The sequence below is a fragment of the Phoca vitulina genome, unplaced genomic scaffold (assembly GCF_004348235.1).
Source record: "Phoca vitulina isolate PV1807 unplaced genomic scaffold, GSC_HSeal_1.0 scaffold44, whole genome shotgun sequence".
In the NCBI taxonomy this organism is placed as follows: domain Eukaryota; kingdom Metazoa; phylum Chordata; class Mammalia; order Carnivora; family Phocidae; genus Phoca; species Phoca vitulina.
The window spans coordinates 8,936,191-8,958,226 of record NW_022589747.1 but is presented as its reverse complement, the minus strand read 5'-3'; the positions used below and the strand labels follow the sequence as shown (position 1 = coordinate 8,958,226).

Sequence of the window (22,036 nt, the reverse complement as noted above, 5' to 3'; positions counted from 1 at the left end):
AGTCTTCTGTTCCCAGGAAAACAGGCCCAACACATGGCTCTAAGAGCCTGGCTGATATCTGCGCGGCTGACTTTCACTCATTTATGACACGCTGAAGTGCCCAAAATAGCCCACGCTGGATTAACCGCGTGCAAGGACATCTGCATGAATGTCATCCACGTAACTGCCAACATCTGGCCTTGGGGAGTCTTCAAAAGGGAAAACACATACAGTCAGCCAAGTGTAAGGGGAGGAAAGCGGGCACACATTTATCTGAAATTCTGCTTGCTGACTTACATTTCTGGCAATTCTCCTTTCCCGGACCCCAACAACTTCCATCGGGACAGTCTGGGTCACACTTTTGGCCTAAAATGTAAAAGTAATCGTTAAATTCGTATCTCAGAGGAAGAGAACTGGTGGTAAAACAAGCCCCTGAGCAAAGCGACGTTCTAGAAACAAGGAACAGCTTTCAAATTTCTAATTCTCCATTTGTCCGTTTGCTGGTTGGTTTGTAAGATGACTCAAAAGACTTTCGTTAAAAAAAATAAATAAATAAAAGAGAGATGAACCACGTTCTGCTTTTATTTACATTTCAGCTGCAGAAACTGAGGCAGAGAGTAATTATTGACTCGTCACGGGTCAGGAAAACTGGGGTCCAAATGGTCCAGTTTCCACATGTGTTTAGGCTTGGAGAATTTTCCAGCATCTCCAACAGCACTAAGGGAGTCTAGTCTGGTGGGGTGGGTATGACCCACTACATTCTCACTATGCCAGTCTCGAGTGACCCAAGGGTCAGTGATCCTAGGGGACATGGAGTCCTGCAAATAAAGACTCCTAGACCTGAAGCCAGAGAGACACACAGAACACTACTCAAAGGGTCAAATGTTCGCAGTGTGCATCACCTTGCTGATTAGCTAAACTTAAGCTATTGATTTGTGAGCTACTGTGTGGAAATATTTGATGTCCATCAATCAGTTTTTGCAGTGATCAACTACAAATCACAGCTACAAGGATTTTTTAATCTCATTAGTTGTGTTTCATTTTTACTAGCATTGAAATACCTGAAGACCAAAGCCTCCCATCTATATAAAGACAACAGGCCGACTATGAAAATTTGTTTAAAAAAGATCAGCAGGGCAGGTGTCTTTGATTGCAAAGACATGAGACCTCACAGGAAGGAGTTCCTATGTGTCCCAAAGTCTCCTACAGTCAGGAAGAATTTAATTCCTGGTAGACTCTAGATTTCAAATGGAAGAGCTGAGGATTTCCCAAGTTACTGTGGAACCAGGACACCCCTTTCATGAGACTGACAATCCTTCCAATCACCCCAGGGGTGAAGGGCAGCAATGCAATGCTGATGCTCCTAGGAATCATGAGAGATGGTGAGGCCAAACCCCAAATGCACGGTGTGGGCTGTGCATTGTGAAGAAGGGAGGGACAGAGAGAGAGAGATGGGCAAGAGTAGGACAAACAAAAGCAGTACACAGAAGTGTTAAAAGTGCTTGTCTGTACGGTGATACGTTATTCTTACTGTTTACCCTATTCTTCCTCATATTTCTCAAATCCCTATTATAAGCACGTAATAGGTTTGCAAAACAAAAATGTTTAAAATGAAAATGCTTAATGGCATCTTCACGTAGCAGAGAAAACATCTGCCAACCAATGAATCAAGGTTTGCTTATAATTCTATTATTAACCCTCTGTTACAGAAAAGGAAATGCAGGCAAATTATATAAAATTTGGATAATAGAAAAAAGCAAAAGGAGGAAATGAGAATCATCCAGATGTAATCAATATATACATGTAACTATATGCATATGTTAAGTATTGATGTAACACTATACTTTGATTCATAACTTAAAAAAAGCTAATAAAACATTATGCCAATTTTTCCATGCCTTTAAATATCCTTTTGCATAACATGATTTTCTATTTTTAAAAAAAGATTTGATTTATTGAGAAAGAGTGAGAGCATGAGCAGGGGGAGGGGCAGAGGGAGAGGGAGAAGCAGACTCCCCGCTGAGCAGGGAGCCTGACATGGGGCTCGATCCCAGGACCTGAGCCCAAGGCAGACGCTTAACCGACTGAGCCACCCAGGCGCCCCCATAACGTGATTTTCAATGGCATGGCTGTACCATAATTCCTTTAACTAATCTCTTATTTTTAGATATGTAAGTTGTTTCTAAAATTCATTATAGGTAAGGCTGCAAGGAATATTCTTGCACAAAAATATTTTTCTATATCCTTATACTTTTCACTCCCCTTACTATTTTTTTCTTAGGATTCCTAGACATGAGGAGTGCATACTTAAAAGTTTCAATACATATTGCTAAAATTCTATCCCTGGTCATATTTTATTAGCTTATATGCCCTCAAGAAGAAGATGAGAATTTCTGCTTCTCCACACCTCTCCTGATCCAGGTATCTAAGAATCAGAAGGAATCCAAATCTTTTGCAAAGGCAAAAATGATGCTTCTTTATTTTATTTTGACCTTTTTTAAATTACAGTAAGAAATAACATTTTACTTTATTTCTTGGCCATCTTGTGTGGGGGGGGTACAAACTGCTCATGTCTTTGGCACTTTTTTTTTTTTAGTGGGAGGTTCACCTTTTTCTTAGGATATCTAAGACTACTCTATACAGTCATATTATCAAGAATATTAACCCTTTTCAAGGCAAGCAGATGATGCACAGTATTTTCCTGTTTGTCGTTAAGATTTCTTCATATGGAAGTTTTCTTGTACAGCATCTGACTGGGCTTTTCTTCAGCTCGATATTACAAATATGCATCTTTACATTTCCTTCTAGCACTTACATATACATTCCGTAATTTATTATATATAATATGATTTGGAATTTATATTGGTGCACAAAGTGGACGACTAATTTATTTTAATTTCCCCTTAGGTAAACCCACCCAATCTAACTTCAAATTCCAAACTACATCAACAAAAACATCACGTGGGGACACACTGCGTAACCTTTCTGAATCTCAAATCCATTGTCCATAAAATACTTAAATCACCTTATGAGATTTTTTTTTGGATAAAAATGAAATAAGACAAGTTCTCAGAAGGCATGTGTTGCCTGAAAAGCTCTGGGCAAGGACAGGGTTTACCTTACCACAAGGAGAGTGGCAGGTTCCTCACCTTGTCACTGGTCGGGTAATTAATGAGGAGAACGCAGGTAGCAGGTGAACAGCGTTCTTTTTTTTAAAAAAAATCCTTATAGTTCTGGCACTTTGATATCTTCCCTTATTATTTCAATCATTCTGGAACGATTTACTGAATAATAAATTATTCTTCCCTCATTTGCTTGAAATGTCATTTCTTTATGGACATTTAATTTAGCGAGGCTTATTCGTACTATGTCTGTGACTTATTCTTACATGTCTCTTCTTAACCCAGTACCCTATCAGTCTGCAGTTCATAGCTTTGTCATATGTGAATCTTGTTATTGCAAGATCCTTCCTTCCTTCCCAACATTTTCCTTCAGGGTCTTTCCCATGGTCTTGGTGTGATGAGGACAGGTGTGTCATTTGGGCTGCTCGATCTAGTTGATGGCAAACCCATACTAGTCTCACAGCCTTCCTGTGTCAGTTTTTTTGTTGTTGTTATAAATGTGCACAATTTAACCTCCCCATTGTCCATCAGAGAGCTGAAGAAAGGCGAACCTTAATGTCATGCATAATATAAAATTTTGCACTGTAGATGAAAGTTTTCAGTTTCTTGCCATGCTGAATATCTGTTGGAATAATATATTTATAAAACAAAGGGGCTCAACACCCAAGTTCATAGCAGCATTATTCGTCACTGTCAACAGGTGGGAGCAACCCAAGAGCTCATCAACTGATGAACGGATAAACAAAACACGTGCACACAGATATCCACACAGTGGAATACTCCTCACCCGTATAAAGGTAAGAAATTTTGATACATGCTAAAACATGGATGAAACCTGAGGACATGAGGTTAGGCGACAGAAGCCAGTCACAGAAAGACAACACTATGTGACTCCACTTATAAGAGGTCCCTAGAGCAGTCACACTCGTAGAGACGAAAAGTAGCATGGTGGGTGCCAGGGGCTGGGGGAGGGGGAGTTCCTGTTTAACGGAGACACAGTTTCAGTTTTGCAAGATGAAAAGAGTTCCAGAGATGGATGGTGGTGATGATTGTACCACAGCGTGAATGGACTTAATATCACCGAACTGTACCCTTAAAAATGGTTCAAATTTTATGTTAAGGGTATTTCAATACAATAAACAAACAAATAAATAAAGTAAGATACAATGAAGTAACAATAAAGGGGATCTAGTCAATTTTGAAGATCCATGTGAGCTCCAAATTCAGCCCTCCCCCCCCAAAAAAAACAACAAACAAAAAAAAAAACAAAGAAACCCCAACACAAAAACATGCATCCACTGCACAGTTTAGGGAAACAGAGAAGCAGGAAATGGTGATGACTTCTTATTTTAAAAGGACTGAAAGACCAGGGAGATCAGGAAGGGGGAAGCTAAGCGGAGCTTGGTAACTGTAAGCATGTGTCTTCAGAGTTTCCCACACAGCGCTGCCAAGGGGCCAAGTGGTGCAGGCCTGACCTACAGTCTGGCCCCTTGCCAGCTTCCCCCTGGCATGGGCCGCTTTGCCGATGAATGGCAGAGACAAGGTCATGGGCACTAAAGGGAGTATGGACAAACGCCCCCCCTGTGCACTGCGCCCAACTTTGCCTGGGGCTCTAGGTAGGAGGCCAGAGGTCAGCTTACGTGCTTCCGGAGGGCCTGGCGCCGCTCTGTGGCTCAGCAGCCCGTTGAAAGCACACAAAAGTTCGGCTTGTCTCATCTAGGCAGCATGGGAGAGGCCCCCGGGCCAGGACTGACGGCTCTTCTCAACGGCCACACGAGGGCTGAGAGGCCGGGGGGGGGGGGGGGGGGGGGCGATCTGCCCGGTTAGCAGACACGCTGACTGTCACCCGGAGAAACAGACTTTCCCTCTGTCTCGAGTCAGTGCTTTTCTAGCGGGCAGATCAATTGTTTACTAGTTATTTTTGGTTTGGATTAATCTGCTTTCTGTCACCCCCCGACCCCAACATGCTACAACTCTGTCCCCACCCCAGCAGCTACAGGCAGAGGGGACGCTTGTGGAACTTACAACTGCCCGCTTGGTTCTGGAAGTCCATCGACATATTGCTTATAAAATCGCTGTCAACGATATCCCGCCACTGGATGGTTTCCACGTTGCAGAGCACTGGGTTGTTGCTGAACCGCACAGCTCCTTGTAGGATTTCTGCATGTGAAAAGAACCTCAGTTATTGAAAGGCCATGTCTTTAAACTTCCACAAAGTACGTATGCATTTTTTTTTTAAAGATTTTATTTATTTATTGAGAGAGAGAGAGAATGATAAAGAGAGAGCATGAGAGGGAGGAGGGTCAGAGGGAGAAGCAGACTCCCTGCCGAGCAGGGAGCCCAATGTGGGACTCGATCCTGGGACTCCAGGATCATGACCTGAGCCGAAGGCAGTCGCTTAACCAACGGAGCCACCTAGGGGCCCAATGTATTCATTTCTTTACATTTGGAGTTCTGCTAAAACAAGGCCAGCCTGCGAACAAGACTTCCCATAGCACTTTGTGGGGGGGGGGGGGGGAGGGCAACTATCAGAATTCAGAAGTAAGGGAAGGAAGGAAGCTGTATGATGGTGTGAAGGGGCAAAGGGGACAGAGGGGGGTGGCAGTCACCCAGTGTGGGCTGGCTAGGCCAGGAGAAGGGGGCGATGCTGTGAGCTGCTTCTGGAGCTCCTCACTGGAAAAGGTAGCAGGGGAGTGAAGGGGGCTGAGAAGAATCTCTACGTACGATGAAGAGATGGCGGACGCCAGGAATGCAAATGGCATGAAAGACTATAATTGTTTCCCAGGAAGAAATGACACGACTTGGAAAATCAGGAATGATTAAAAAAAAAATGCAAGCGTGAGCAGAGGGAGAGCGTTGCATCTATGACAGTAGACAGAAACGGTTACTGAATGACTTCTATGCACAAAACACTGCAGCTGTGGGTCTGCAACGATGAAGTGGGTCTAGGAGCTGACAGGCAAGGGCCTTACAGAACACCTACAGGCTGCAATCGTGAGAAGTAAAAAGAAGGCAGCAAAGGTGCTGGATGATTCGGGTGCCCCTGACTGGGTAGCTGAGAAGGGAAAGAGATCATCAGTCCGGAAGCAGTCATTCTTTTATTTTTACTTTCCGTATTTAATGATTTTATTCTTCGTGGTGGGCACTGAGTCATTATTCATAACCGTACTTAATTAATATTGAATAATTCACATGAAATAGTTATTTAATAACAATAAATAATCTGCACGTATACAACCCCATACCAACAACAGAAATAACAGCAACGATAGGAATAACTCCTAAGTTCTTTTTCCATAGTAATTCCCTTGATTTTCTCAACACTGCTAGGAAGTGTGTTACAATTGTTATGCACATTTTTAAAGAGGAGGACGCTGAGACACAGAGAGAACCCGCTCCAGGGGCATCTGGCTGGTGAGCCATGGAGCCAGGACTGGCACCCAGACAGTCTGGCTCCGGGGTCCACGCTCTTAACCACATCTGCCTGTCACCATGAAATAGCATGAGGCCAGACAGGCAGATTGAGGCATGCTGAATGTACGTACCATTTCGCAAAATGTGTTAAATAGCACAAATTAGTATTAGCATAAATGCAGACCATGTGCGTGGGTGCTCTGAGCAGCTAAAGTGGTGGGTGGGAAGTCTTAGGGCAGTTTTATAGGATGGCCAAGCCCAGGAGCCCGACTAGAGGGCTGTGCCAGCCGCCTCTGAGCCGGGGTCTGGATGCCTCGCCTCATCCCAGCACTGCCGTCTGCCAGGTTCTGCCATTCCCGGGACCCCCTGATACACCCTCTGCTGTCATCCCCCCTTTCCTGGTGGGCCCGCTTCCCCATCACAATTGCACAGCACGTGGGAAGGGTAAAGACTCGGGCAGCAGAGTTAGGTGGTCATTCCTGGCCGTTTTTTCACTAATTTAGGACCTTAGGAGGATTACGTTGCCACCATTCCTCTATGGGTAAGACGGTGGGAGTGTAAACACCTGCGCGGAAGGAAGGTGGTGGGCATGAAGTTCCCGATGGAACAGGACTGCCACCGCACCTGCCACACGGCGAGGGCGCGCTCCGCATTAACTTCAATTTCATTGAAATCAACTTCCTGTCTCTTCTATCATCTTCCTTAGCTTCCACTCGCAGGACCCTCATGAGTGTCCTACTCACGGGAATTCAAACTCTGCAATACCGTCATTCTCTGTCCTTAACTTCACTGTCCTTAAGTAATGCTCTGGGTAACAGCATTACTCTGAAAGCTGTCTCAAATAGGGGTGGATTTTTCTTTTTTTAAGATTTTTTTTTAAATTTATTTATTTGACAGAGAGAGAGAGAGAACACAGAGGGAGGGTGAGAGGGAGAAGCAGACTCCCCGCTGAGCAGGGAGCCCGACACGCGGCTCGATCCCAGGACCCCAGTATCATGACCTGAGCCAAAGGCAGATGCTCAACTGACTTGAGCCACCCAGGCGCCCAAATAGGGGTGGTTTTTAATGTACGTCCCTTGTACCTGAGGTCCAGGTAATAGGATTGGCAGTTTATTCACTCCCCAGGCACAGAGAGTCTGCATCCCAGCCAGGGTTGTCTGGTGTCTATTTCCCAGAACCATTACCATTTCTTACGAACTCTCTGGATATTTCCCCACAAATACAGGAGAAGTGGTACCTGGTTTAAATCTTCCCTTCCCATCACTGACCATGTTCTTAGTAACTGTATCTTGCACGTAGCTGACACTCAATGCCTTTGTATTTGATGAATAGAAGTCCTCTGAGTGGCCTTAAGAGAAGGAACAGGTTCGCTGAGTACCACCTCTGCACCCAGAGCCTTCCCGCGCCCGGGCCTCTCACCATGTAGGTTTCTCAGCGGAAGCTCCTGCAATCCGGTCTTATTTGTGCCGTAATTGGATAAGACGGATAAGGCATGGGTATTTTCATAGAGCACATTTCCTCGGATGATCTGCAGGTTTTCCAAAGGGATCCTCTGTACTGTGTTGAGGGCAATGAGTACATAGCCAGCAACTTCCTGGATGGTCTGAGGAGATAAAACGGGACCATGTTACTTCTCTCGTGAGGAACTCAAGGATGCCAGGTGGAAAATGGGTCGAGGAAGCACGCACACAAGTGACTGATGAACGTAAGGCATGTAGATGACTTCAGTGGGGACACAGCAGGGGCGGGGGCGGAGGTTACAGGATTTCCGATGACTCCTGCACTTTTGCCCCTTGAGCCTGCCGGCAGTAACAAAGGGCAACGTGCACTATTTAGGAATGCTGTGATTGTCATTTCACGTGGTGTTCGGGATACTCAGAAGAAAATGAAAACGTTTTATTAATTTCTTCTGTATCTGTCTTGCATGCTCTCTTATTAGAAAAAGAAAAACCCAGAAGGCCAATCAAATCCAAAGTTCAACTAAGGACCAAACTTGGAAGCCTTCAGAGCTGGCTCCTATTGGCTCACTAGAGCCTACTGTGAAATATTTGGGAAATGTGTGAAGTGGTGTAGCTGGAAATCAGCTATAGTGGGAGTATGCAGGAAAATGCTACAAAGCAGGCCTTTTTTTTTTTTTTCCCTTAAAGAGCCAATATACCAAGATACCACAGCTAACGCAATGGTAGACATTTAATATCAGGGTCTATGATGATAGTGGAATTCCAGGCTGGCCTGTTTCTCTTTGACATTATTTCATAGCTGTAACTTGACACTAGCTGGAGAAGTGGTTTTCTGATAAAACTTGCATCTGTAGTTCCCTAGGACTTGTAATTGGCATAGCAAAAGAAATATACTAAGGTCTTTATCTACTTATATTTCCTTCTATCATATTTGGGTAAGACAATCAAACTGATGGAACTAACTTTTAAGAAGGAAAGGTCATAATTCCTTTGCATGTAGGTAATTTCCAAATTCCCAAGGACCACCTCACAGTTATTGAACATCCTCTGAAGGCTCAGAAAGTGGTCTTCAAAAGTGCCCAACTGGGTGAGTCGGTTACTTGTGCCTTGGCAAACTGCAAAAAAGGAAAGAAAAAAAAAGAAGAAACATATCACATGAAATGCCAAGTAAAGTAGCAAAACTAAAATAAAAGGTTCACACATTTCAACTAACTTTGCGAGTTTCAGTGACTTACAATATTAATTCCGATAAAAGGTCACTCAAGACCAATGGGACAAGAAAATGTTTGTCTATGTATATAAAGTATAGTTCATAATAAGAGACAGCTCATCCCTATAATGCAGAGAGTCATTTTAAAATGTTAAAAATTCCAGGGGAAATAGGGGAAAATTCTAGGAAAATCTTTAAGACAACACAGTCTTTTTTTTTTTAAGGTTTATTTATTTATTTGAGAGAGCGTGAGTGCAAGCGCGTGGAGCGGAGGGGCAGAGGGAGAGAGAGTCTCAAGCAGAGCCCAACACGGGGCTCAATCCCAAGACCCCGAGATCACAATCTGAGCCAAAACCAAGAGTCAGACGCTTAACCGACTGCACCATCCAAACACCCCAAGACACAATAGTCTTTCAGAGCTTTGGTAGACCATAAAAATGTGTATCATAAGGTATTTAAATAATATAATTACAATTGAATAACTACATAATGAACTTTTTACTTTACAAAAAAGATAGAATATCACATTACTGCGTGTCCAAAGGATATTTACAAACATAACATACACTAGCCCATATTTTCTGACCACAACGTTGTACAACTTAAAATCAATGGCAGGAGTGTCAATTAAAATCCAACTGGCCAGAGATTAAAAATATTCTTCTAAGCTAATGCATCAAAGAATAAATCAAAGGACTAATTACAGATCTGGAAAATAATGAAATGGAAACATACATTTAAAAACACACTCAGCTACTAAGAAACCGACGTGTCCTTCTGTTTGTCCACGAACACCACCCAGTACAGGTGGAGCTGTGATTGCTCCGCGCTCTTTGGCAGGACACGGCCTTGGAACACTTAACTCCCAAATGTTTTCACTTAATACAAGAAATAGTTTAAATTAGAGGATGAAGTTAGCCTATGGAAATCACTTGACAGTCTATATTTAAAAGCAAAGGAGATCAGAATAAAGTCAGATTTACAAACCCAGCTCTTTGAAAGACATGTTTAAGCAAGCATACCAAAACAAAGAGGTTGGGGCTTTTGAAGCAGGGAGCTTGTTAAGGGACTACACTTTGAACCAAAATTACCATAAGAGTGAAGAAATATGGCCTCTGGCTTTGGAGGTTAGATCCAGAACGAGCCAGCTTCTACCACATGTGCAAAGGCGTGATTGCAATCAGTGGCCAGGTGGTTGAACACCAAAACAAGGCCAAAGTCAATATGCAGGTACTTTCCTCAGAAACTCTTTCTAAATTTACATCTATATTTTATAGGCTTCTTTGTTCCCTCCGCATGGGAACTGCTCTGAAGAGCATCGTCTGACCGTCTGCCCTTGCATCTCAGGGCCACGGCGGCGAGCGCAAGTTCAGACACCACCTAATCGACCCGAAGCATTTACAAGAATGGTAAATGTGAAGCAATCGCCACATCCTCTTTAACTCTACGGGGATTTCCCTCTTCTCCTCTTCTGTGGTCACATTCAAATCCGGTGGTAGAGAGAACTCTCACATGGGAACTGCAATAGCCCGACGATACTGAGCCCCCATCTGCTCCAGGGGCAGAAGGATTCCATAATTCTTCCAACCAGAACACTGGATTGACCCAACACCTTTGGGCGGCTCTCACTCAGGGGGATGGGCTACTTCGATTGCAACCTTGATTTGGAACATCTGCACACAGCTGGTGGCAAAGCGGGCAGATGGGGCCAGACTGATTTCCCAATTTCAAGGCCTTCAAAGATGCTACCAGCGATGTAGGTACAGGGTTGTGACAATAACCCATGACCTTTCGGCAGGCACATGTTGAAACAAAAGCTGTTTGCCTAGCTGGCAGACTATGGTCTCTAAGTTTCAGCCTAACTGATTGGCTGTCATCTAGGTTGCAGAGGACTGATCACGCCCTTCATCCCAGCCAGGTGAACAGTGTCCTAGAACTTAGGGCTGGAGCACCTCTCAGACTGGTTTCTTCAGTATACAAAGAAATGAAAACTGTTAACAGTTGCTTTCATCTTAAAGAATTTTTTTTTAAAAGATTTTATTTATTTACTTGAGAGAGAAAGAGAGAGAACAGGGGGTGGGGGAGAGAAGAGGGAGAAGCAGACTCCCCACTGAGCAGAGAGCCCGATGAGGAGCTCGATCCCTGAGATCCTGACCTGAGCCAAAGGCAGCTGCTTAACCGACTGAGCCACCCAGGTGCCCCCAGTTGCTTTCATTTTAAATGATAAAGGATATCAGCTTGTAAATTTCTCTCAGCTGAACCAAAGAATTTTTATTACTAAATCAATGACAAAGAAACTTTTGTCAGTAAAAAAGGAAAACATGCCATTTAGGGGCGCCTGGGTGGCTCAGTCCTTGGGTGTCTGCCTTTGGCTCGGGTCATGATCCCAGGGTCCTGGGACCCAGCCCCATGTCGGGGTCCCTGCTCGGTGGGAAGTCTGCTTCTCCCTCTCCCACTCCCCCTGCTTGTGTTCCCTCTCTCGCTGTCTCTCTCTCTCTGTCAAATAAATAAGAAATCTTTAAAAAAAAAAAAAAAAGGAAAACATGCCCTTTAAGTTTAGCCTGTTACATTATAGAAAAAAAAAAAATTCAAAAAGACTGTAGTTGTGCTTTCATTCATTCATCCAAAAAATGCTAAATGAGCTCCTGAAATATTTATTTGATGAATACCTATCATGACCCTTCATTGTTTACAATTAGTATGGACTACTTTTATAGTCAAAAAAAGAGATGCCACATTTGGAGGATAATAATAGCAACATGACACATTATCGATGTGAAGATTAATTCAAAAAACGTTTTGGGAAGCAACTGTACAACTTGTGTAAACAAACAAATGTGTTTTAAAAGGCTTCATGCAAAATGTCGTTCATTTTTTTTAATATGGCAAACAACTGCAAAAAGCCCTAAATCCTCGGGACGCCTGGGTGGCTCAGTCGGTTAAGCGTCTGCCTTAGGCTCTGGTCATGATCCCAGGGTCCTGGGATCGAGCCCTCCGTCGGGCTCCTTGCTCGGTAGGGAGTCTGCTTCTCTCTCTCCCTCTGCCTCTCCCCCTGCTTGTGCTCTCTCTCTCTGTCAAATAAAATAAAATAAAATAAGCCCTAAATGCTAAACTGTCCAACATGTGCATTCTTGAGAACAAGAAAGCAGTTGATATTCTGTGTGATTCGGTTTAAGGCAAATCCATCTTGAATTCTATTCCAGGGTTAATTACTAAAGTCTCAAAAGAAATGAATACAAAGTTGTTTCTTCTGAGGCTTTCTCCCGCCATCTGCCACAGAGGAGATGACCCTGTCTTAACTGAAATGCAGAGTGAGGATCAGAATGATTTGACCGAGGCTTCTTGATTCAACAAAGTATCATCTCCATTCCATATTTATACCACGTGTCTCACATTATGAATATAAAGCAATGAGAAGATTTAAATGTGAGACCACTGAATTAGTAAAATTATTATTTTTAAGAAAATCACAAACTAGTTAGGCAGGTTGAAGACAAAACTGTAAAGGGCAAGAGCTTTTTAATTCATCCAGGAGAAAGCTTTTGTTTCTCCCTTCCTCAGTATGTGACCCCGAATGACTTCTCTAAGCTCTCTACCGCGTGCTTTCCTCAAGTAGTAGACGGGGTGAAAATAATATTGACCTTCCAGAATTGTTTTAAAGACTGAATAAACACAAAAGCTCTCAACCTTCTTTTGTTAAAATTAACTAGTGAGAAATGTGACAGTAATACAAAATACACCTGCACAGATATTAGGGGACCTCTGTGGATATATACTTGCTCTATGGTATTATCTGAACTGGGAGTGTATGGATCTGCAAACAGCTTTCCTCAAATATTGGGCATTAAACAGAGTTACTCCGTCTGTAGAAAAGGAAAGAAAGAAAATTTATCAGAAAAGGAAAGAAAGAAAAAGGAACATATCGAATGATTTCATTAAAATACGCATTGAGGATTAGGTGTTTAAGCCATTTACATAGAGAGAAATGTACTATCACTTTAGGGCTATCCATTTGAAGACAAGACAATTAAAAGTGTATCAAGCTCCATACAAAATGCTAGTCATTTGCTCTACCTGTTACAAATCTAAAGACAAATTCTACTGAATCAAGAGTAGCAGTCCCCGGGACACAGGCCCTACAAAGCACTTAGCTCTTCGTCCTCAGATTTTGTTATGAAGATTCATAAATGTGTAGAGAAGCTGAAAGAACTATACCATGAATATCCTTAGATTAGCTTTGTGTTCCTTTTATCACGTCTCTATCCATCTTATTTTTTTGATGCATTTTAAGATTTTATTTATTTATTTGACAGAGAGAGAGACAGCGAGAGAGGGAACACAAGCAGGGGGAGCGGGAGAGGGAGAAGCAGGCTTCCCGCGGAGCAGGGAGCCCGATGTGGGGCTCGATCCCAGGACCCCGGGATCATGACCTGAGCCGAAGGCAGACGCTTAATGACTGAGCCACCCAGGCGCCCCTTTCTGACGCATTTTAAAGCTAAGGTATAAAGGCCGTACATTTCAGCCTGGCACACCGTGACCACAGCTCAGGAGTAATTTACAGCTGTTGTTGAGGTGGCATCTACAAACTGTGAGGTAATCAGTCGTAAGTGCAGCGTTTCAGAGTTCCAACAAATTCACACCCCTGTGTCACCTCCGCTCCTATCCCCATCTACATACATCATCCCTAGGGGGCCCCCTCATACCTCTTCTCGGAGGATCCCGCCCCCCACAAAACCATAAACCACTACAAATGATTTGTCTTCACTTAGAATAGTTTTGCCTACTTTAGAATCTCATATTAATGGGATTACGTAGTATTGCCCTTTTGTGTAAGGCTTATTTCACAGCCTACTATTTTGAGATTCATCCATGTCACGTTGCCCTAGCTTTTAGTGACAGATTTTATGGGAAGTTACCTGCACATTATCCTTGGGCATCTAGGGCTGATCCATAGTCTGCTTGTTCTTTTTCTTTCTTTTTGTGTGTGTGTGTGTGTTTTAAAGATTTTATTTATTTATATGACAGAGAGAGCACAAGTAGGGGGAGTAGCAGGCTGAGGGAGAAGGAGAAGCAGGCTCCCCGCTGAGAAGAGAGCCCCGACAGGACACGCGGGCTCATTTCCAGGACCCCGGGATCACGACCTGAGCCAAAGGCAGACGTTTAACCGACTGAGCCACCCAGGTGCCCCCAGTTGTTCTTTTTCTTAAGAACGCCCCAATTTATCTGAACTGAAAATAAAAACAATCTGCCTCCTCTAAGTCTTGGAATCCCCTTCATTTTACGGGGTAGGGCCGTAGCTTACCCGCCTCATTATGGGGTTGTACACCTCTCTTTTCCCACAAGCCTGGGCAAATCTGTATTGCTGATTAAGACACAATATTAAAACAAGTTTCTCCAGATTTTCCCAAATCCACTTAGACACTTTTGAAATTGCCTAAGAAAATTCATAATTGTTTTAATTTGTTGTCTTCTCAACTACATATGAATGTTTGCCAGAGTAGCTGGGCTCTTGTAAATCTCTCCCCTTGGCTTCCTAAATTGTCTGTGCTTTTATCCTTGCCCCATTTTCCACAGAACACCTCGTTTTGAAGCAGAAATCCTATCACGCTACTCCTTGGTGGGAACCGTCCCAAAGTTTCCCAGTGTTATTAGAACACAGTACCAGCTCCATTCTCATTGTCCCTGCTTCTCCCAGCCTCTCCCAGCCACACTCCCCCGAGTTCTCTCCAACTGGCCCACTTCTTGTTCACTTCAGGGCTGTCCCACCTGCTGTCCCATCTCCCTTCCCTCCAGATGTTTGCATCTTTGTCTCCCTTTTATCATTGGGAATCCAACTCAATGGTCATCCCTTCAGAAAAGCCTGTCCTAGAACCAGATTAGCTTAAGTGCCCACCATTAAATTCGATCACATCACCTTGCTTTCTTTACTTCCTAGTAAATTCATCAATACTTAGAATTATTATTTGTTTATGCAAATATATGTATTTATTTATTCATTCATCTATAGGGTGGGGAGTGGTGGATTTTATTTTTAATTTTTAATTTTTTTAAAGATTTTATTTATTTATTTGTCAGAGAGAGAGAGAGAGAGAGGAAGGGAGGGAGAGAGCACAAGCAGGGGGAGCGGAAGGCAGAGGAAGAAGCAGGTTTCCCGCTGAGCAGGGAGCCCGATGCGGGACTCGATCCCAGGACCCCGGGATCAGGACCTGAGCCGAAGGCAGACATTTAACTGACTGAGCCACCCAGGTGTCCCTATTTTTAAATTTTTAAAAAAGATTTATTTATTTATTTTAGAGAGAGAGAGGGAGGGAGGGAGAGAGCGTTGACTGGCTGGATCCCAGAACCCTGAGATCATGACCTGAGCCAAAATCAAGAGCCGGCCACTTAAATAACTGAGCCACCCAGAGGCGGATTTTATATAGATATATGTGTATCTCGTTGGACTGACCACTATGATGTGTGTACGTGTGTTACTGCATTTCCATTTTACATGGGAAAGCAATGGGTGGCTGTATGACCATGGATGACAGGGATGAGACCGTGAAAGTCTTGGATGACTTGACTGGGTCTCTTTGCTTCTCTTGTTTCCATACGTCCGATGGAAGAGGAAGGAGACAGGATGTCTTACAAGATTGTCAGTCCTCACAACCTTCTGTCTGGTCACTGTAAAATCTTTCTAGTCTAAGTAACATATTTGATGAAGCTTTAAAAGCCAGAGGAGGACTTTTTTCCACTTTCATGCTGAGAAGGTTTAAGGAAATCCCAAATAAGATGATATTTATATAATAGATTTAAAAATATAGAAGAAAAAGATGCTCAGAGAATTTGCCAGAGGTTTCGTTGTATCAGAATTTATCATTTCTTTTGCCTTACTGAAATTGTATTGTGGTGGTGATTTCAAAATGTGCATGTATATCCATCTCAACTATGCTAAAAATGCCCAGGGAATGCACAAAGCTGTTAACAATGGTCTTTTATCACTAGTGGGATTCTGGGTGTTTTATTTATTCCTTACAGTTGTTCAATTTTTCATATTTTCTATAGTGACCATATATTACTTTATAATAAAAAATTACTGAGGGGAAAATTTACAAAAATCTGTGTTAAACAAGGCCAAAAAAAGACATTTTAATATAATACATTTTTAATGGAGAAATGATCAAGCACAACAATTAAGATCCTCAAAGTTTTACACTGTCCACGTTAAACGGCTTTGGAAAAGTGCTTTAAAAATCAGACATAATTGATGAACAGTGAAGTACTATATACAGAAAGTGTGAGAAGGGAGAATAAGCTGGAGATAATTCACCTCATTATTGTTCTTAATAGTTGCGTACGGCAGCTCTTGGAAAACACAATGCATTGCACAGAGATAGTTTGGTCCATTCAGCAATGGGCTTGAAGAGTTCCCAAGTTGCATCTTTCCCCCTGATCTATACATATTTTACATTGGTTTTGGGGAGCATAGCGTAATTTATCCCATAGAAAAATGTTATAGATTGTGATTACAGTACCAGACTAGCCTAGGCAACTTATTTAACTCACAACAGCTGGTAACAGGAAAGTAGAAAATCTATGGTTGAGTCATAATGAAATAATTGGGCAAAAAATAAAAGTAAATACAAAGCAGCATTTACATTGTCACTGTGGGTTTAATCAAAGGTTTTGTAGAGCGGGAAAAGTCTCATAGTTGTGAAGATGTTTCTCTGTTTTCCAGAACTTTATATTTTATCAGTAGTTCCTTATTTTATCATATTTGATTTTTAACTAATAAATAGTTCTCAGCTTATAGGCATCCAAAGATAGTTGTCAAACTGAATCTGAATCTACACTGTGACTTGGAAATGCATATGTAATAGTCAAAAGGTCCTCTTAAATATTTGATAACTTGCCACATGCATTATAATATCCCTACCGGACTAAACATGCCAAGGTCTGGCTTGCCCAACACAACTGCAAGCCACAGGAACTCCAATTAAGTTAACAAGCAGAAGCTTTTAAAATAACACCTCTTTTATTTTTGAGTTAGGGAACAGAACACCTAAACTGGTTGATTTCTATCCCCATGGCTCTCCTCCTAGCCATTCAAATAATCCCAAGCCAAGCGGATGATTTTTAAACAATATACAGCATTAGGATACCTTTGTATACCGTGTCTACTCTCGCGGGGGTTAACTGATGCATCTGAACCCCAGGAAATTCAGTTCGCTGAGAGACCGTGAAATATGCTTCCAGTGACATCATCAAACACCTATCAGAGTGACGATGGTGATAGTATCATTATGGGATGGTCTCCCGCCAGTTATCTCAACTCTCTAGGTCTCAGTGTTTCTTGCTGGTTAAATAGGGGACCAGCTTGGGGCGCCTGGGGGCTCAGTTGGTTAGGTGTCTGCCTTCGGCTCTGGTCATGATCCCAGGGTCCTGGGATCGAGCCCCGCATTGGGCTCCCTGCTTCTCCCCCTCCCTCTGCCATTCCCCTGCTTGTGCTTTCTCTCTCTCTCTCTGTCAAATAAATAAAATCTTTTAAAAAAAAAAAAAAATATAGGACCAGCTCAGCATATTTGACAGGGTAGGGTGAGCAGTTATGAGATCATGGACATGGAAGTACTTCATAATTCACAACTCCCTACATATAAATTACGTCTGACACCGGGGCTTTACCCTAGCAACCAAACCTTGGCAATCTATTTCTTCTGCCTATGTCTTCATGATACCAACGAGCCATTTCCCACCGCCCACCCCCCCGCCCAGGGACTTAAAAAATTTTTTTTAAATAGTCTCAGCAGAACTGATGAGTTGTATTGAAATTTGGGAGGTTTTATAATTCTTATTATAGGATGTTATCCCAAGAATGGTCCTAACTATGGAAACTAAATATCTTAAATCACAGGGCTGGCAATCCATTCCATTTTTAAAAAAGATCTTATTTATTCGTTTGAGAGGGAGAGAGAGAGACTGAGCAAGAGAGAGAATGAGCAGGGCGAGAGGGAGAGGGAGAAGCAGACTCCCCCCCACTGAGCAGGGAGCAGGATGTGGGGCTCAATCCCAGGACCCTGGGATCATGACCTGAGCTGAAGGCAGATGCTTAACTGGCTGAGCCACCCAGGCGCCCCTCCATTCTACTTTTTTATAGGTAGTTTAATGGTCAGTCAGAGATGAATCTGACCTATATTACTGAACTATGAGAAATTGATTTGGACTAAAAAGGATTTCATAAAGCAATACCCACCAACCTTTTCTTCATTCAATCCAATAAATCTCTTTTGAATACCTAGTATGTATCAGACAACCCTCTGTCTTGGTGACCAGTGTCTCTGTATTTTAAACATATGGACATGTACTGAACAAAAGTTCATGCATGGAGGAATTACGTATACCAGCATCTTTATCAGGTTATACAGAACTAGATCTATACGTGGTTAACGTATACCCTCACTGAATATTGAAGGCTGAGCAGGGCATACAGAAGAAAGCACAGAACACTGGATCTGGTTTAAAATCTCTCTATGTGAAAATATAAACAACAGTGAATTGAGTGTGTCTGGTTTTTCCTTTCTAGAGATATCATGAGTAAGCTCCTCCTCTCGGGCCTGAGTTCTGTTTTTCTAATCTCCTAGCTGGGGACTATTGCTTACTCATGTTCAGGGGCCCTCTCTTCACATATAGGAATACTTCTGAAGTGACTAACACCACTTCCCTTCCAACAGTGTGGTAGCCAAACCACGGCTTCTATCCTTCCCTCCACTGCCATTTTTGCTTCTGACCTATTTCTTTCGAGTTCTGTTGCCTTCTCGGATCAGTCCTTCGGACCTACCAGTGCAGGGCAGTGCAGAGTCAGGAATCACATCAATGCCCGACATCTCCACAGCCCTTCCCAGTTTCCAAGGCTGCCCTGAAACCTGGATGAGGAAGAGGTGTTGAAGAGCTAGTTACCACCGAAGAACCCACTGAATGAGGATGGGTTTGCCCATCTGACTGGTTGTCTGCCTCACAGAACGCCAGGAGACTTGAAGGGATGATGGGGCACTTCCGGGGTGGGGTGGGGCGGGAAAGGTGACATGAGTGATTGTCACAGACGGTTAAGCCCAGAGAAAGGCTGGTGGAAGGACGTGGGAAATATAAAACCCCAAAATGGGGTTGGTGGCAAAGGCCATTGCTTGAAAACCAGGTTTAAAAGCTGATGAGGGTTTGACCGAAGACTGCTCTCGGTTTACTACCACCTTTCAATTCTGACTTTGTTCCATAGCGAACTGGTGAGCAGAAAACAGTGGGTGGGTGAGAGTGTGAGCCCTCAGGTCCAACATTCCCAAAGCCCTTGGCATGCGTGGTTGGCAGCTTGCTACATCTTCAACAGCTTCTCACAGTTCAGTCTAATGCTACGTCTCAGGGTGCAGTTTTTCTCATCCTACGTACACCCTCACAATCTGTCATTCCCAGCAAGGTGATGTGGAGGTAAAGCGAGGCAGGGCTGACAAGATTTCACTCCTCTGGGCACACTCCTCACCCAACGCACATGCCTTCTGTTTTGTACTCTGCTCAGGTCCACATGACTCACTCTCTAACGACAAAGGCTGAGTAATCGTCCCCATATTGGGCTTTTACGTGCTGGTTGAGTTGTCCTTCTAGAATTCATTTGAACGCCCTGCACGGCTGAGAAGCATCACGGCGAGGCGGAGTCGTGAGCCTTAGGTGTTTACAGCTTCTCAGAAAGGGTTCATCCCCCTATGCTCTGTGATTGCACCTGGGCCAGGAGGGGCTGTTTGTTCTTTTGTTCATTCACTTATTTAACTAAAGCATATTTGATAAAATAGCTGAGCCACAGGGGCGCCTGGGGGGCTGGGTCGTTAAGTGTCTGCCTTCGGCTCAGGTCATGATCCCGGGGTCCTGGGATCGAGCCCCGCATCGGGCTCCCTGCTCCGCGGGAAGCCTGCTTCTCCCTCTCCCGCTCCCCCTGCTTGTGTTCCCTCTCTCGCTGTCTCTCTCTCTGTCAAATAAATAAATAAAAATCTTTTAAAAAAATAAAATAAAATACTAGAGCCACAGTTGCCAAGAATGAATCAGAAGTACTCACTGCCCTGAAGGAATATGTGAGTCCTTCGGGGAGATGACTTTACACATGAAATAATCAGAGGACACCATAAAGCCACTCAGGGTAGAGACGTACCACAGGAACACAAGTCAGAAAGCAGAGAAGTCGCCAGCCTGGAGTTACCTGGGGAAAGGACTCCAATATTCCTTATTACCAAGCAAGTGGAAACGTGATACTTCACTTTCAGAGTAAAAGAACAAGTCGCCAACGAGTGCCAGGTGCTGAGCCTGGTGACTGCCTCACACAGTCCCACAATATGCCACACTCCAAAAATCAGGTTTCTTCCATTCCTGTCTGTGTTTCTGCATTCCTCTCCTCTGGGTCATTGTCCATATCCTAATTCGGGGGCACAGGTGACCCTTTCTGGGTTTGTTTACAGCTATCTGGAAGGACCATGTCTCCATCCATTCTTACTGAACAAAATTCTGGAAAAGATGCGTAATTTGCAAGGAAATGAAAGATTTCCAGTCCAGAACGGGGAACAAGGATCTTTGTTGCAAGCGTTTCTCTGCAGAAAGCCTCTGGGTTCTATGGGGCAGCGCCTGCCTACCCCCCACCCCAAGTGGTTTAAATGTTCTTTTAACCTTTCTATTATTACCCATGCTTTGAAAAAATCAGCCTCTAACGCACCATTGTTTTAAGGCTCTCTCTAAATAACACATACATTTAAGTTGGTTACCAATGAGCATTAGGAAAAAAACAACAGAAATAGCCACCCTACCCCCTGCAAAAAAACAAAGCAAATGACGACAGTAAAAATTTGAAACAAGGGAGCAATCGCTAAGACACCAGGAAAAGGCCATTAAACGTGTGTTTTCTTCTTAAAACAAAGATAGTCCCAGCAACGCCCCCCACCCCCGACCCTCCCCCTGGCGGCACCTGCCATGGGAAAGTACATCTAGTTCCTAAGCCAGCCTGCCAGCCTTTGCTGTGTGAAGACTTCCACAGGTCTGGCTCTTGCAGAACTGCAGGCAAGCCTGGAAATGAAGTGCAAGGAGATCAAAGAGCTCTTCTACGGGGCGGGGGGGACCTCCAGGAGCAAGGGCGGATCTGGAATCTGCCCCAAGCATCAACATACAACAATCAGTACCTAAAGGAGCTAAAGGAGCAGGGAAAATGAAGCAAAGATATTGGAGGCAAAAGGAAGCTCAGCCACTCTATACAGGGTACTTGGGAGAGAAATGGATTTGGGCGACAGGGTCGGAGTGCATGGAGGGGGCTGAGGTTTCCAGGCTGCTCCTGTCTGAGCTAGCCACAATGCTACCTCGGGCTGGAATTGTTCTCTGTGTCATCCATCTCCTCCCTTTTGCTGCTGGGAACAAATGAGAAGCAGTGGAAGGAAGAAAAATAATCTGCCTATAAAGATTAGTGGCTTGATCTCACCAATGAGGGGAGCCTACTGCTTGCTTTTTTTTTCAAGTTACAGAAACATGTCAGGTTCTCAGAAGAACTATTTGAACCAATATCTCATGTCATGAAGGATTTGAAAAGTAAAAGAAGTAAAAAAAAAAAAAAAAGAAAAGAAAGAAGAAAGAAAGAAAAGCAAAAACAAAAAACAAACAAAAATGTGGCAAGCTACCCACAGGCCATTTTGACTATAGAACAATAAGCAATCAAACTTCCATCGCACCCGTCAGTGATCATGGCCTTGGAGTCACAAGGCCTGGATTAGAACTCTGGTTTCGCTACCACCACCAAGGCAACTTCTTGATCATGTTGAGTCTCTTTTTCTCGTCAAACAAGGACTTATGACTCGGGAGGA

At 43.5% G+C, this 22,036-nt stretch overlaps 1 protein-coding gene across 1 annotated transcript in view; it reads right to left on the bottom strand.

Moving 5' to 3' along the window:
- Positions 1-22,036, bottom strand: part of EGFR (epidermal growth factor receptor) — a 207,123-nt gene that overhangs the window by 59,306 nt on the left and 125,781 nt on the right. The window contains exons 2-5 of the mRNA XM_032430631.1: positions 8,939-9,090; positions 7,935-8,118; positions 5,127-5,261; positions 277-345 (exon numbers count right to left, since the gene is read on the bottom strand). Coding sequence (XP_032286522.1) covers positions 277-345; positions 5,127-5,261; positions 7,935-8,118; positions 8,939-9,090 — 540 coding nt within the window. The remainder of the gene's footprint in view (positions 1-276; positions 346-5,126; positions 5,262-7,934; positions 8,119-8,938; positions 9,091-22,036) is intronic.